Source organism: Mobula birostris, chromosome 5 (assembly GCF_030028105.1).
Source record: "Mobula birostris isolate sMobBir1 chromosome 5, sMobBir1.hap1, whole genome shotgun sequence".
Taxonomy (NCBI): domain Eukaryota; kingdom Metazoa; phylum Chordata; class Chondrichthyes; order Myliobatiformes; family Myliobatidae; genus Mobula; species Mobula birostris.
Genome location: NC_092374.1, coordinates 197,949,025 through 197,965,403, shown reverse-complemented (window position 1 = coordinate 197,965,403; position 16,379 = coordinate 197,949,025). Strand labels below are relative to the sequence as shown.

The 16,379-nt window shown below is 46.1% G+C and overlaps 1 protein-coding gene across 2 annotated transcripts in view; it reads left to right on the top strand.

Moving 5' to 3' along the window:
- Positions 1-16,379, top strand: part of mdc1 (mediator of DNA damage checkpoint 1) — an 82,763-nt gene that overhangs the window by 55,327 nt on the left and 11,057 nt on the right. For both annotated transcript variants that reach the window (XM_072259285.1, XM_072259284.1), the window contains 3 exons: positions 8,489-9,393; positions 10,484-10,660; positions 13,194-13,370. In XM_072259285.1, coding sequence (XP_072115386.1) covers positions 8,489-9,393; positions 10,484-10,660; positions 13,194-13,370 — 1,259 coding nt within the window. The remainder of the gene's footprint in view (positions 1-8,488; positions 9,394-10,483; positions 10,661-13,193; positions 13,371-16,379) is intronic.

Sequence of the window (16,379 nt, the reverse complement as noted above, 5' to 3'; positions counted from 1 at the left end):
TGGATCGGAAGATGTAGTGTCCTTATGGCTAGAGTTAAGAAACTGTAAGTGTGAAAAGATCCTGATGTGAGTTATATATAGCCCTCTGAACAGTAGCCAGGGATACAAATTACAATGTGAGATAGAAAAGGTGTGTAGAACAGGACAAGGTTACAATAGTGACAATTTGAATACGAAGATAGATTGGGAAAATCATGTTGGTGTTGAATTCCAAGAGAGGGAATTTATAGAATGCAGTCAAGATAGTTTTTTAGAGTAGCTTGTGGTTGATCTTACTGGGGGAAAGGCAATTCTGAATTGGGTGCTGTGTGATGAACCAGATTTGATTAGAAGCTGAAGGTAAAGGAACCCTTAAGAGACAACGATCGTGATATGTTAGAATTCACCCTGCAGTTTGAGAAGGAGAAACTAAAGTCAGATGTATCAGTATTACAATGGAGTAAGGGGAATTACACAGGCATGAGAGAGCTGGCTAAAGCTGGTTGGAAGAGGAAATTAGCAGGGATGATAGCAGAACAGCAATCAGAGCAATTTAGGGGGTGCAGGATAGACACTTATTAAAAATGAAGAAGTATTCTAAAGGGAGGATGAAGCAGCCGTGGCTGACGGGGAAGTTGAAGACAGTATAAAAGCAAACAAGAGGGCATATAATATAGGGAAAAATAGTGGGAAGTTAGAGGATTTTAAAAACCAATAGAAGGCACCTAAAAAGAAGCCATAAGGAGAGAAGAGAGTACCAAAAGTTTTTTTTCCAAATATGGGAAAAATTAAAGGGAGGCAAGAGTGTATGTTGGACTGCTGTAAAGTAGCACTGGAGAAATAGTAATGGGAAACAAAGGCAGTGGAACTTAGTAATTACTTTGGGTCGGTATTCACTGTGGAAATCACAAGCAGTATGCCAGAAGTTTGAGAGTGTCAGGGGCAGAAGTGTAGTTGCTATTCCTAAGGAGAAGTTGCTTGGGAATCTGATAAAAGGTCTGAAGGTCGTTGAATCGTGTGTATCAGATGACTACAGCGCTGAAGTGTTGTCACCTTCTGAAGGGGTAACTGAGGAGATTGTGGAGGCATTAGTTCTAATCTATCAAGAATCACTGAATCTGGAATGTTCCCAGAGGAGTGGAAAATTGCAAATATCACTCAACTCTTTCAGAAGGGAGGAAGGCAGAAGAAAAGAAATTATATACCAGTTAGCCTGACTTCAGTGGTTGGGAAGATGTTGAAGTCCGTTATTAAGGATGATGTTTTGGGGTACTTGGAGACACCTGATAAAATAGTATGCATGGTTTCCTTAAAGGAAAATCTTGCCTGACAAACATTGGAATCCTTTGAGGAAACAGCGGGCAAAGTAGATAAAGGAGAATTGATGGATATTGTGCACTTGAATTTTCAGAAACCCTTGACAAGGTGATGTACATGAAGCTCATAACAAGATAAGAACCCATGGTATTACAGGAAAGATACTGGCATGGTTAGAAGATCCATGCAACTTCATTGGGTGTCACAGTAACATAGCAGTTAACAAGACAATATGACAACTCGGAGCATCAGAGTTCAGTTCTGGCGTCCTCTGTAAGGAGTCTCGTATGCCCTTCCTGTGAAATGCATGGGAAAACCCACAAATTTCACAGGAAGAATATACGGGGATTCTATATGGAGGTTACCTGTTCCAGTTCATCTTTGGACTGTGGGCGGTGCTTCATTTTCCAAAGGTGTAGTGGGTAAGTTAACTGGTCATTGTAAATTGTCCCCTCATTAGGTTATGGTTAACTCGGGGCTGTGAGATGGTGTGGCTCGAAGGACCCAAGTGTCTTTTCCCGCACTGGATCTCTAAATAAGTTAATAAAAATAAAGTCTGATGACTGGCAAGAGGCAGAGTAGAAATAGAGGGGGTCTTTGCTGGTTGGCCACCAGTGACTAGTGCTACTCTGCAGGGGTCGGTGCTGGGACTGCTGCTTGTCATGTTGTATGTTAATAATTTGAGTGATGGATTTGATGGCTTTGTGGCCAAGTTTGCTGATGATACAAAGATAGCTGGAGGGACAGGTAGTTTTGAGGAAGCAAGGAGTCTGGAAGAACTTAGATAGATTGAGAGAGTGGGCAAAGAAGTGGCCGATGGAACATAGTGTAGGGAAGTTGTGGCCATGCACTTTGGTAGAAGGAATAATGGCATAGACTATTTTCTAAATGGGGAGAAAATTCAAAAATCAGGTGTAAGGGACTTGGGAGTCATCGTGCAGGATTTCATAAAGAAGGATTTGTAGTTTGAGTCTGTGGTAAGGAAGGTAAATGTAATGTTGGCATTCACTTTGAGAGGATTAGAATGTAAGATAGAAGATGTGATGCTCAGCCTTTATAAGGCATTGGTCAGACCACACTTGGAGTACTGTGAGCAGTTCTCGGCCCCTTATCTAAGAAAAGATGTGTTGGCATTGGAGAGGGTCCTGAGGAGGTTTATGAGAATGATTCTTGGATTGGGTGAGGATGATTCTATGAGGAGTGTTTGATGGCTCTGGGACTGTACTCTCTGGAGTTTAGAAGAATGAAGGGTGGATCTCATTGAAACCTATCGAATATTGAAAGGTCTGGATAGCATGGATGTGGAGAGGATGTTTCCTATGCTGGGTGAGTCTAGGACCAGAGGGCACTGCCTCAGAATAGAGTGATGTCCATTTACAAAAGAGATGAGGAGGAATTTCTTTAGCCAGTGGGTGTTTCATCTGTGGAATTCATTGCCACAGACAGCTGTGGAGGCCAAGTCATTGAGTATAATTAAAGAGGAAATTAACAGGTTCTTGAGTAGTCAGGATGTCAATGGTTACGGGCAGAAGGCAGGAGAATGAGATTGAGAGGGGTAATAAATCAGCCATGATGGAATGGTAGAGCAAGCTTATGAGTCGATTAGCCAAATTCTGCTCCTATGCCTTGTGGCCTACACTGGGTGGGTTCTCTGCCGGCTTGGTTGTGGCACAGTTCCCAGCACCGTGACCTGTCTCTGAACCGCAGCTCAGGCACTTCTAAGTGTTGCACAGAGTGGGCCGGCTGCGAGTGTGCAGGGGGAGTACTGGCTGGGGTGCAACTCGCAAAGGATAGCATGGTAGTCACCTTTATCCACTGACTGCGAGTAGCCTGGTAAACGTGCACCTTTCAGAGGGAACACATTGACTTTCACAGTGGACAGAGCCCAGTCACATACTGTCTTCAAAACAATGCTGGAGGAACTCATCAAGTTGGACAGCATCTGGTAAAGAAAACAATCAGTCCAGATGAAGGATCTGTACCCTCTATCAATGCTGCCTGACCCAGTGAGTTTATTGTCATGTGCACAAGTGTAGTGAGGTGCAGCTACACTGACAGAACTTGCAGCAGCTTCGCAGGCACGTGGCTTCGGAAAACACGCAGAACATGAGCTTAAGTTATGCATGAGTTGTATAAGATAATGAGTGGGCAAAAAAGACATGGTACTGAGGAGATACTGGATTGCCCGGGGAGGGAGAGAGAGTTTAAGTGAAGCAAGCGGGGCGGTCAGCACATTTTGTGCTCCACAGTGTCAAGGAGAAATTGGATTGTGCGTAATTGCACGTGGCAAGGAGCAATAATAAAATTGTGTAAGTGGGCCAGTGTTAGAATGGGAAGATAAGCTTTGGTTTATCGAGACTTTGGCGAGGAGAAATTAGACTGTACATAGATTTTTTTGTTGTTATTTATTCTTTCGTTGTTTCTTATTGCACCTTTAGAGCAAAGGAGATGCCAGGCAGGATACTAGAATGCTCCTCTTGCAGGATGTAAGTAGGTAGGGAAACCTCCAGTGTCCCTGATGACTACACCTGCAAGAAGTGCATCCAGCTACAGCTTCTAACAGATCGTGTGAAGGAGTTGGGTTTGGAACTGGGTGAACTCTGGACATTTGGAAAGCTGAGGGGTTGATAGACATGATATACATGGAGGTAGTTACACCCAAGGTGTAGGACATAGGTAACTTGGTGACTGTCAGGAGGGGAAAAGGAAAGTGCAAAGTACCCCTGAAGCCTATTGTTCCCCTTAACAACAGGTATACTACTTTGGATACTGTTGGGAATAACCTAGCAGAGGAAAGCCACACGGTCATCTCTCTGGCACTGAGTCTGGTTTATGGCTCAGAAGGAAAGGTGGGGGGAGGAAGTGAGGTATAGTGACAGGGGATTCGTTGGTTAGGGGAACAGAATGGAGGTTCTGTGAACTTGATCGACATCTCGTATTGAGGCCACAGCATTCTTAGTGGGAGAGTGAGAGCCAGAGGTCGTGGTCCGTGTTGGTCCAATGGCGAGGGGTTAGGAGTTCCTACAAACTTGAGTTCAGGGAATTAATGGACAGGACCTACAGGGTTGTGATCTCAGGATTTTTACCCATGCCACATGCTAATGAGGCCAGAAGTAGGAAGATTCGACAGTTTAACGTGTGGCTAAGGAGATGGTGCACTTGAAAGCTCAAAGTAATTTTATTATCAAAGTACTTGTATGTCTTTGTATACAACCCTGAGATTAATTTTCCAATAAATCCAATAATCATATTAGAATCAATGAAAGATGACGCCATCTGAGTGTAGAACCAATGTGCAGAATACTACAAACTGTGAAGTACAAAAAGAAGGAAATAATAATAATAAATAAATAAGCAATAAATATCAAGAACATGAGATGTAGAGTCCTTGAAAGGGAGTCCATAAGTTGAGGGAACAGTTCAGTGATGGGGCAAGTGAAGTTATCCCTTTTGGTTCAAGAGCCTGATAACTGAGGGATAATAACTGTTCCTGAACCTGGTGATGTGGGTCCTGAGGCTCTTGTACTTTCTTCCTGATGGCAGCAGCGAGAAGAGAGATTGACCTGGATTGTGTGGTTTGCTGATGATGGATGCTGCTTTCCTGCGACAGTGCAGGAGGGAGGGCTTCAGATCTGGATCATTGGGCTCTCTTCCAGGGAAACAGGGACCTGTTCAAACAGGGTCGTTTGCAACTGAACTGCAGGGGGACTAATATCCTTGCAGGAAGGTTTGCTAGTGCTGCATCGAGTGTGGGGGGGGGCGGTGTTTAAACTGCAGTTATAGGAGAGGATGGGAATCAGGGTACCAGGGCAGGTAATGGCAAGGTTGTGGAGAAAGATGTTGTCAAGCCTACATAGAAAGTCAGGAACCAAAAAGTTGAACATGATGGGACTAATGTTCTGAGCTGCATATATTTTAGCTTAGGGCTTGGATCAACACGTGGAATTATGACATTATAGCTATTAGTCAGACTTAGTTGCAGGAGGGTTAGGATTCTAAGGTTCTGTTGTTTTAGATGTGATAGAACACGAGGGATCAAAGGGTGGGGTGTGGTGTTACTAGATAGGGAAAATGTCACGGCAGTGCTCTGTCAGGATAGATTGGAGAACTCATCTGGTGAGCTGTTATGGGTGGAACCAAGAAATTAGAAAGGTATGACAACATTTATATTGTTATCCACCCACCTGTCTGTGGGAGTTCAGAGAAGCAAATTTGAAGAGAGATTACAGACTGTTTCAAGAAACAAGGTTGTTACAGTAGGTGGTTTTAACTTTCCACAAATTGACGAGGACTCCCACTCTGTAAAAGAGCTGGGTGGAAAAGTTTCCTCTGTCAATACATAGAAGTCCCAACTAGAGGGAATACATTAGCAGATCTCCTATTAGGGAATGAGACAGGCAGGTGACAGAAGTTTGTATAGGGGAAAACTCTGCATCTAGTGATCATAATGCTATTAGTTTCAACATATTTATGGAAAAGGTCTGGTCCTCAAGCTGAGATCCTAAATTGGAGAAAGGTAATTTTGATATTATCAGAAAGGATCTGGCAAGTGTGGATTGGGACAGGCTTTTTTCTGGCAAAAGTGTACTTGGTAAGGTGTACTTGGCCTTCAGAAGTGAAAATTTGAGAGTACAGGGTTTGTATATGATGTCAGAATAAAACACAAAGATAAAAGGTTCAGGGAAACAGGTTTCTAGAGATATTGAGGCCCTGGTTAAGGAAAAGAATGAGGTGCATAACACATAAAGACAAGCAGGAACAAATGAGTATACGAAATGTAAGAGAACAGTTAAGAAGGAAATCAGGATGGCTGAAGGGAGACATGAGGTTGCCCTAGCAGATAAAGTGAAGGAGAATCATAAGGGCTTCTACAGATGTAATAAGAGCCAAAGGATAGCAATTCGTCCTCTGGAAGATCAGAATGGTAATCTACGCGTGGAGCCAAAAGAGATGGCGGGGTGGTGGAGGAATCGTAAATGGATTTTTTTGCATCTGTATTTTATTCAGGAGATAGGAACAGAGTCTGTAGATGTGAGGCAATGTAGCAGCAAGTCATGGACCCTGGACAGATTACAGAGGAGGAGGTGTTGGCGGTCTTGAGGCAAATTAGGGCGGATGGTTCCCTCACACCCTGTGGGAGGCTATCACAGAAACTGCAGGGGCCACAGCAGAGATATTTAAATTGTTCTGGGCCATGGGTGAGGTGCTGGAGGATTGGAGGATAGCTAATGTTGTTCCACTGTTTAAGAAAGGCTGTAAGAAAAAGCCAGGAAATTATAGGCTGGTGAGCCTGACGTCACTGGTGGGAAAGTTATTGGAATATGTTCTAAGGGACCAGATATATAATTATTTGGACAGACAGGGACTGATTAGGTATAGTCAACATGACTTTGTGCATGGTAAGTTGTGTCTAACCAATTTTATAGATTTTTTTGGGGAAGTTACCAGGACGTTGATGAAGGCAAGGCAGTGGATGTTGTCTACATCGACTTTAGCAAGGCATTTGACAAGATTGGTCAAGAAGGTTCAGTTGCTCTGCATTCAACATGAGGTAGTCAATTGGATTAGATACTGGCTTTGCCGGAGAAGCCAGAGAATGGTAGTAGATGGTTAACTGTCTGATTGGAGGCCTGTGAATAATGGAGTGCCACAGGGATCAGTGCGGCGTCCCTTCATGTTCATCATCTTATCAATGATCTGGGTGATAATGTGCTTAACTGGAGCAACAAATTTGGGGATGACACCAAGATTGGGAGGTTGGGATTGGGGGTAGTGGATAGTGAGGAATAGTATTAAAGCTTGCTGCGCGACAAACTGGTGAAATGGTCTGGAAAATGGTAGACCAATGTGAAGTAATGCACTTTTGAAGGACAAACCAGGGTTGGTCTTACACGGTGAGTGATAGGGTGCTGAGGAGTGTGATAGAACAGAGACATCTGGGAATACAGATCCATAATTCCTTGAAAGTCGTGTCAGAGGTAGAAAGGCTTGTAAAAAAGCTTTTGGCACATTGACCGCCTTAAATCAATGTACTAAGTACGGGAGATGGGATGTTATGTTGAAATTTTATGAGGTGTTGGTGAGACCTAATTTAGAATATTGTGTACAGTTTTTGTCACCTAACTACAGGAAATGCGTAAATAAGATTGAAAGTGTGCAGAGAAAATTTACGAGGATATTTCCGGGACTTGAGGACCTAATTTATAGGGAAAGGTTGGATAGGTTAGAATTTTATTCACTAGAATGTAGAGTATTGATGGGAGATTTGATAGAAGTATACAAAATTATGAGAGGTCTATATAGGTTAAATGCATGAAGGCTTTTTCCACTGGAACTAGAGATCATGGGTTAAAGATGAAATGTTTAAGGGGAATATGATAGGGACCGTCTGCACTCAAGATGGTGGGAGTGTAGAACGAGCTGCCAGTGCAAATGTTGGATGCAGGGTCGATTTCAATGTTTACGGTAAATTTGGATAGGTACATGGATGGGCAGGGTGTAGTCCGGGTGCAGGTCGATGGGAGTAGGCAGACTGATGGCTCGGCACGGACTAGATGAGTCAAAAGGCTTGTTTCTGTTCCCTGACTGTGACTGCAAAACACAATCAGCGACAACAAGCCTGCGGTAGTGCCAGAGGTTGTGCATTGCTGAAGTGGGGTGAGGCTCGTGCAGGTCAGCAGGAACCCTGATGCCTGCAGGAAAGTAGCACACACAAAATGCCGTAGGAACTCGGGCATTGTCTGTGGCAGGGAATAAACGGTCAACGTTTCAAGCCAAACTGAGAAGGAAGGGAGCAGAAGCCGGAGTAGGAAGGTGGGGGAGGAAAAGATTACAAGCTGGCAGGCGACAGGTGAAACCAGATGAGGGGAAGCTGGGTGGGTGGGAGAGGGAGGGATGCAGGAAGAAGCTGACCCTGGCGGTGTGGAACTTCAAGCTTCTGCACCTCTAGTGAGGTGGTGGCAGCAGGAACAGGCTTGACCCAGATGGTGGGGATCTTTGACAACCCGGTGTCCGCTGGCAAATGGTGTCAGTGGTGCAGGGGGTTGTGCAGTCTATTGCATTCCTGCAAGTTGTCGGAATTGCAGTACTGGGCCACAATGCAGCCAGCTGGGGTACTTGCTACCGTGCACCGGTGGAAGTTTTGTTGCTCTGGGTTTCCAGTGTCTGCACTCCCTTGTGTCTTCTGTCTCAGGTGGCCGAGGGGCAGCGAGTGATAGTCAGCAAGTGCAGGAGGAGAGTGACACGGTGCTGCTGGTGACCGAGGCTGCTGACACTGGTGCATCATCGCAGGAGTGTCCAGCGGGACCCCAGGAGCAAGAGCGAAGGGGACCCGAGGATGAGGAGTGCTGGGCCATTGAGGAGACCCAGCGGTTTTTCACCCACGAGAGAGCTGTGGAGGAGGAGGAGGAGAAGGAGCAAGTGGAGGAGCCAGAAGAAACCCTCACACCTCCGCAGGAGCGACCTCCCGCCTTGTGTGCCGGGGATCGCCCAACCCTCAGGCCAGCAGACAGCCCACCGGGAACCGGGGCAGGGGGCAGCATAGAGCCACCGGCAGCAGAGCTTGCGGGTAGTGGGGAGGCAGAGCACGGCAGGCAAGAGGAAGAGGAGACTCAGATCTCACCAGAGCACGGGGGCCAGGGGGAAGCAGCCAATGCCAAACCTGAGGAAAGCACCCAGGCCACACCAGCGGCGGGCCAGGTCGGCGGGAGACGCAGCAGGGCGAAGCCGAGAACTGCAGACCGCAAGGCCGGTGGCAAGCGTCGGAAGGAGCAGCCCATCCCCGGTGAACAGAGCTCGGAGAACGACAAGGAAACAAGTCAGGGAGCCATCGAGAACGGCCCACAACCGAGCACTGAGGAGGCGGCTGGAACGCCACTAGCCAAAGGGACGCCAGCCAGGCCGAGGAGAGGCAGGGGCAGGCAGAAGACCACCTCTCAATCCGCCACCGATGAGCAACCTTGCCCCCCGGATGAGAGCTCCTGCAGTCCCCCTCAGCGTAAGGGCAGGCGGCGGTCAGTGGCTGCCCCGCGGGAAGTCACCCAGCCAGCTGAGAGCCCACCAGAGCCACGGCACACCACCAGAGGCAAGAGGACACGGGTGAGTGGCTTCCATCTGCTTTATTGTTATCCCATGCCCTGGAACACAGTGGGAAGCTTTCAGCTTACGTGCCATCAAAGACAATTGTATTCCATTGAATACTGAAAGGGCTAGGTAGACATGCAGAGGATGTTTCCTGTAGTGGGATAAACTACAGGGCACAGCCTCAGAAAACAAGGACATCCCTTCAGAACAGAAGGACTTCCCTATAGAATGGAGATGAGGAAGAATTTCTATATCCAAAGGGTGGTGAATCTGTGGAATTCATTACCACAGACAGCTGAGGACTCCAAGTCATCAGGTATATTTAAAGTGGAGGTTGGTAGGTACTCAATTAAAAGGCAGAAAATGGGGTTTAAGGAAAAATAAATCAGCCATGATCAAAGCGTGAGTAGATTTGATGGGCCAAATGGCCCTATTCTGCTCTTATATCTTATGGTTCTTGTTATTGTCACCTGCACAAGTCCAAGTAAACACGGGCATACTCAGCAAATCTAGAGACTAGTAACTATAACAGGATCAGTGAAAGATCAACCAGAGTGCAGGGGACAAACTGTGCAAATGCAAATATAAATAGATAGCAATCACTAATGAGATAGTGTCCTTCAAGAGAGATCACTGCAAACAACAAAAAAGTGAAAATATCATGCACAGAACCCGAGGGCAGCATCCCCGAAGGGGAAGCTGCAGCCATGGAGGCAGTTCAGCGCCAAGGCAAGTGCTGCTGCACTCACACCTACCCGATGGTAGTAATGAGAAGAGAGGGAGACGAGCCAGGAGCCAGACACAGACAGATGGGAAGGGTTTGGGGGTGCGGGGGGCGGGGAGTCCACGCTAATTGCAGAACACTGGTTCATCCTCCACCCTCGGCCTCGACGCCTGAATCTTTGTAATCAGGCCTGACATCAGATTAAATAAATTAAACATAAAACGTACAAGATGGTTGGTGCCTCCCCGGTGCTGAGAGTGAAGTGTGTTAACACCATTGGGGAAAGGGGGAGGTATCTCAAAGACAAGCTACCTCAGCTTCAGCAGTACACCAGCTTACAGACCCTTATAGCTTACAGTTGCATCCTTTGTGTTTTGGCAGAGTACGCAGCAGACAGAGTTGCCCTCAGGCCGTTCGCGGCGCTCGAAGGCGGCGAGTCAAGTCGACAGTGAGAAAGAAGCTGACACACCACCGCAGACCAAAGCCCGCCGGCAGACATCTCAGCCCTCCCCTTCATCATCCTTGGCCCCCGTCGCGGAGAATGTCGCTCTGCCTAAGGTAAGTATCAGCTGGGGGATGTGGCCCCTTGCAGGCGTTAAAATTAGTGTGGTCAAAATCCCTGAGAAAACCTCCAAGCCTCAGATCAGGTTTATTGTCACTGACATATGTCATGAAATTTGTAGTTTGGAGCAGCACCCCAAATGTACTGTAAGTTATAATAATAAATATAAAAGGTAAGTAAATAGTGCAAAGTAATGATGAGGTGTTCATGGTCTGTTCAGAAATCTGATTGGTGAGGGGAGGAAGCTGTGTGTTTTCAGGCTCCTGTACCTCCTTTGCGATGGTAGTAATGTGAAGAGGACCCTAATGATGGGTTCTGCCTTACCGAGGCCTCGATGGTGGGGAGGTAGTGCCCATGGTGGGACTGGCTGAGTGTACAAGCTCTGCAGCTTTTTTCAATCCTGTGCAGTGGCGCCTCTTCCTAAACAGTAGATATAGCAGGTTTGGTACGTGTGTGATGGAACTGTAAGTACAGAACAGTGTCACAGCCTGGTCAGGGGAAGTGAGCTTCAGAATGGGGGAGTAATCGTTATGTTGTTGGACAGTCAGTTATTATTAGTTATCATCAGTTGTTGACCCGGCATTCTCCTCTGTACCTCGCGAGACGCAAGAAGCTGGGATCGGGAGGAACACGTCCTGATTGTTTTCCTGGTTCCTTTCTTCCTACACTTTCTGCTTGACCAGCAAAGTGAACAGAAGACATTCTGCAGATGCTGGAAATCCAGAACAACGCACACACAATGCTGGAGGAACTCAGGCAGTCAGGCAGCATGTATGGAGGGGAGTAAAAGTTCGACAGTTTGGGCTGAGACCCTTTAACAGGACTCTCCCCTCTAGTCAGGAGATTCTATCCTATTTCTGGGAATGGAGTCCCAGAGCATGGTGGATACTGAACTATTGGGAGTAATTGGTTTGTTATTAAAGGGTAGACTATTTTCTAAATGAAGATAAAATTCGGAAATCTGAGAAGCAAAGGGACTTTGGAGTCCTTGTGCAGGATTCCCTAAAGGTTAATTTGCAGGTTGTGTCGGTGCTGAGGAAGGCAAATGTGATGTTAGTATTCATTTCAAGTGGACTAAAATATAAAAGCAAGGATGTAATGTTGAGGCACTGGTGAGGCCTCATTTTAGTGTTGTGACCAGTTTTGTGTCCCTTATCTTGGAGAGGATTCGAAGGGGGTTCACAGAAATGATTCCAGGGTTGAACGGCTTGTCATATGAAGAACATTTCATGACTCAGGACCTGTATTCACAAGAATGAGGAGTGATCTAATAGAAATTATCCTTTTCTGACTGGCTGCTGGTTACCAGTGGAGTTCCCCAGGGGTCGGTGTTGGGACCACTGCTTTTTACGATACATGTCAATGATTTGGACTATGGAATTAATGGATTTGTGGCTAAATTTGTCAATGATACAAAGATAGGTGGTGGAGCGGGTAGTGTTGAGGAAACAGAGAGCCTGCAGAGAGAGAGACTTAATAGTTTAGGGAAATGGGCAAAGAGGTGGCAAATGAAATACAGTGTATGGTCATGCACTTTGGTTGAAGAAATAAATGGGCAGATAATTATTTAGATGGAGAGAGAATTCTAAGCGCAGAGACGCAAAGGGACTTGGGAGCCCTTGTGCAGGATACCCTAAAGGTTAACCTCCAGGCTGAGTCGGTGGTGAAGAAGGCAAATGCAATGTTGGCATTCATTTCTAGAGGTATAGATTATAAGCGTAGGGAGTAGGCACTCGTGAGACCACACTTGGACTATTATGTGCAGTTTTGGGCTCCTTATTTTAGAAAGGATATAGTGACATTGGACAGGGTTCAGAGAAGATTCACGAGAACTGAAAGGGTTATTCCAGGACTGAAAGGGTTACTGTATGAGGAACATCTGGCAGCTCTTGGGTTGTATTCCGTGGAGTTCAGGAGAATGAGGGGGGATCTCATAGAAATATTCCGGATGTTAAAAAGCCTGAACTGATTAGATATGGCAAAGTTATTTCCCATGGTAGGGGAGTCCAGGACAAGAGGGCACGACTTCAGGAAAGAAGGACGTCCAGTTAGAACAGAGGTGCAGGGAAATTACTTTAGTCAGAGGGTGGTAAATCTGTGGAATTTGTTGCCACGAGTGGCTCTGGAGGCCAAGTTATTGGGTGTATTTAACGGTCTTGTTTAGATGGGTACGGTCTTGTTTAGCCAGGACATCAAAGGGTATGGGGAGAAGGCAGGAGAGTGGGGATGACTGGAAGAATTGGATCAGCTGGGGGAACCCTCACTGACACTGAGTAGTGTGCAGAACACTGGTTCATCCTCCACCCTCGGCCTCGATGCCTGAATCTTTGTAATCAGGCCTGACATCAGATTAAACAAATTAAATATAAAACGTACAAGATAGTTGATGCCTCCCTGGTGCTGAGAGTGAAGTGTGTTAACACCATCGGGGAAAGGGGGAGATATCTCAAAGACAAGCTACCTCAGCTTCAGCAGTACGCAGCTTACAGACCCTTATAGCTTACAGTTGCGTCCTTTGTGTTTTGGCAGAGTACGCAGCAGACAGAGTTGCCCTCAGGCCGTTCGCGGCGCTCGAAAGCGGCAGGTCAAGTCGACAGTGAGAAAGAAGCTGACACACCGCCGCAGACCAAAGCCCGCCGGCAGACATCTCAGCCCTCCCCGTCATCGTCCTTGGTCCCCATCGCGGAGAATGTCGCTCTGCCTAAGGTAAGTATCAGCTGGGGGATGTGGCCCCTTGCAGGCATTAAAATTAGTGTGGTCAAAATCCCTGAGAAAACCTCCAAGCCTCAGATCAGGTTTATTGTCACTGACATATGTCATGAAATTTGTGTTTGGAACAGCACCCCAAATGTACTGCGAGTTACAATAATAAATATAAAAGGTAAGTAAATAATGCAAAATAATGATGAGGTGTTCATGGTCTGTTCAGAAATCTGATTGGTGAGGGGAGGAAGCTGTTCCTAATACACTGAATGTGTGTTTTCGTGGACAGTTGGTTATTGTTAGTTATCATCGGTTGTTGATCCAGCATTCTCCTTTGTACCTTGTGAGACGCAAGAAGCTGGAATCGAGAGGAACACGTCCTGATTGTTTTCCTGGTTCCTTTCTTCCTACACTTCTTGCTTGACCAGCACAATGAACAAAAGACATTCTGCAGATGCTGGAAATCCAGAACAATACACACACACACACAATGCTGGAGGAACTCAGCCGGTCAGGCAGCATGTATGGAGGGGAGTAAAAGTTCCAACAGTTTGAGCTGAGACCCTTTAACAGGACTCTCCCCTCTAGTCCGCAGGTTCTATCCTATTTCTGGAAATGGACTCCCGGAGCATGGTGGATACAGAACTATTGGGAATAACTGGTTTGTTATTGTCACATGTACCGAATACAGTGAAAAACATTTGTTTGCCTGCAATCCAAACGGATCATTGCACACATAATACATCGAGGTGGTACAAATAACAATGCAGAGTACCTTCTGAATTAATCCTGATGAAGGGTCTGGGCCCAATATGTCGACTGTTTATTCACTTCCAGAGATGCTACCTGACCTGCTGATTTCCTCCAGCATTTTGTGTGTTACTGAGAACATTTTGTGTCTGTGTTATTGTTCCCACCTTTTGTAAAGTGATGTAGCTAGTTATCACATGCTTGTGTCCAACAAGCCCGCTCGGGTCCATCAGCAGCCTAGAAACAGGCCAGCTAAAATGCAAGTCAAAAACACCCACACACTAATCCCGCCTATATCCCTCCATCTTCCTTACATCATGTGCCTATTCAAACGTTTCTTTAAAGCCTCTCATGTATTTGCCTCTACCACCATACCAGGCTGTGCATTCCAGGCATCCATGACCCCCTGAGTAAAATACTTACCCCTCAAATCCCTCTTGAACCTACCCCCTATCATCTTCAATTCATGCCCTCTGGTATTAGACATTTCTACCCTGGGAAACAGATACTCTCTGTCCACTCTATCTGTGCCTCTCCTAATCTTTTAAACCTCTATCAGATCTCCCCTCAGCCTCCGATGCACCAGAGAATACACCCCAAGCTTAGCCAACCTCTCGTGATAGCACATGCCCTCTAAACCAGGCAGCATCCTGGTAAACCTCTTCTGCAGCCTCTCCAAAGCCTCAACATCCTTCTGTTGTGGAGCAACCTGAACTGTATGCAGTACTTCAGATGTGGCCTAGCCAGACTTTCATAAAGTTGCAAAATAACCTCCTGATTTTTGAACTCAATGCCTCAATTAATAAAAGCAAGCATTTCATAAACCTCCTTAACCACCTTATCGACCTGTGCGGCCACTTCCAAGGAACTGTGAACTTGGATCCCAAGATCTCTCTGCTCATCAACATTGTTAAGGATCTTGAACTCAACAGTATTCTGTCTCCTTGCATTTGCCCTACGGAGGTTTTGCAATACCTCACAGTTATCTGGGTTAAACTCCATGTCTTTCCTCAGTCCATTTCTGCAACTGATCTATATCGTGCTGTATTCTTTGCCAGTCTTCTACACTGTCCACAGCTCCACCAGTCTAGGTATCATCCACAAATTTACTAACCCACCCATCTACGTTTTCATCCAGGGCACTGATATAAACCACAAACAGCAGAAATCCCAGCACAGATCGCCGCAGAACTCCACTGATTACAGACCTCCAGCCCGAATAAGTCGCTTGAGATTAATTTTGCTAATGGCATACTCAACAAATCTAGTAATTAAACCAGAATCTAGTAACTATAACAGGATCAACTAGACAATGGGGTGACCGGTTGGGGCACCCTTTGAGAGAAGGGTAGTGCAGTCTGATGTGACCAGAATGAACATTAAATTTTCCTGAATGCTATTGGTGTCGCTTTGCTTTGGAAACTGAAGTGGAAACCTCAGTTTATTAAAGAAGAACACGCGTAGCAAAGCAAATATAGCTCTTCCTCATTTAACAAAGGACACTTTTGATGGCATCATTTCTGGTTTACCTGCCACCCTCGTGCCTCTCGTTCTCATTCTGGAGACATGCAGTTCATTCATCCCTTGTCTCTTCATCTCTTCTGCTGTCTGTTCTTTGTCTCTGATCCTGGAGACGTGCATTTCTCAGCTCTTTTGTCTCTTCCTCTCTCCTCCTGTGCCTGTTTTTGTCATTCTGGAGACGTGCAGCCCTTTCATCCCCTGTCTCTTCTTCTCTCATCTTTTTTGTCCTGACTCTTTGATCCTGGAGTTGTGCTGCCCTGGCCTCATCCGATTCTTGTTCTCTCCCTCTCCTTGCCGCTTCCGGATGATGTTCGGCGTCATCCCTTGATCATAATGTCCCCCTCCCCTTTCCACACGGCATAATTAGGCTGACCTTTTTTTTTACCCTAATGCTGGATAGAAGATACAAAGCAGTAACACCAAAGGATGCGGATTATTCTTGATGATGTGGTTGGCGCTCTCCAAGTGGAAGTGATATAGTCACCGCTCTCCTTTGACTGCAGCAAAGGGTTTTACGGGTGTCTCAAAGTACGTCATTACAATAAGATTTAATTATCTCTTATTGATGGGTCTCAGTTAGATTTGTCCCAATCCTGCACATGCTGATGGTGATTAGCAGAATGTGACTGCTTGAAATAGAGCTGCCCTGCCCTTTTGCTCCGGTAGGTGTTGCTGCTGAGGCTGGCCATGCGCTTGTGTCGGGCTGTCGCGTCTGGATTTCCATGATAGCGGATCGGCTCT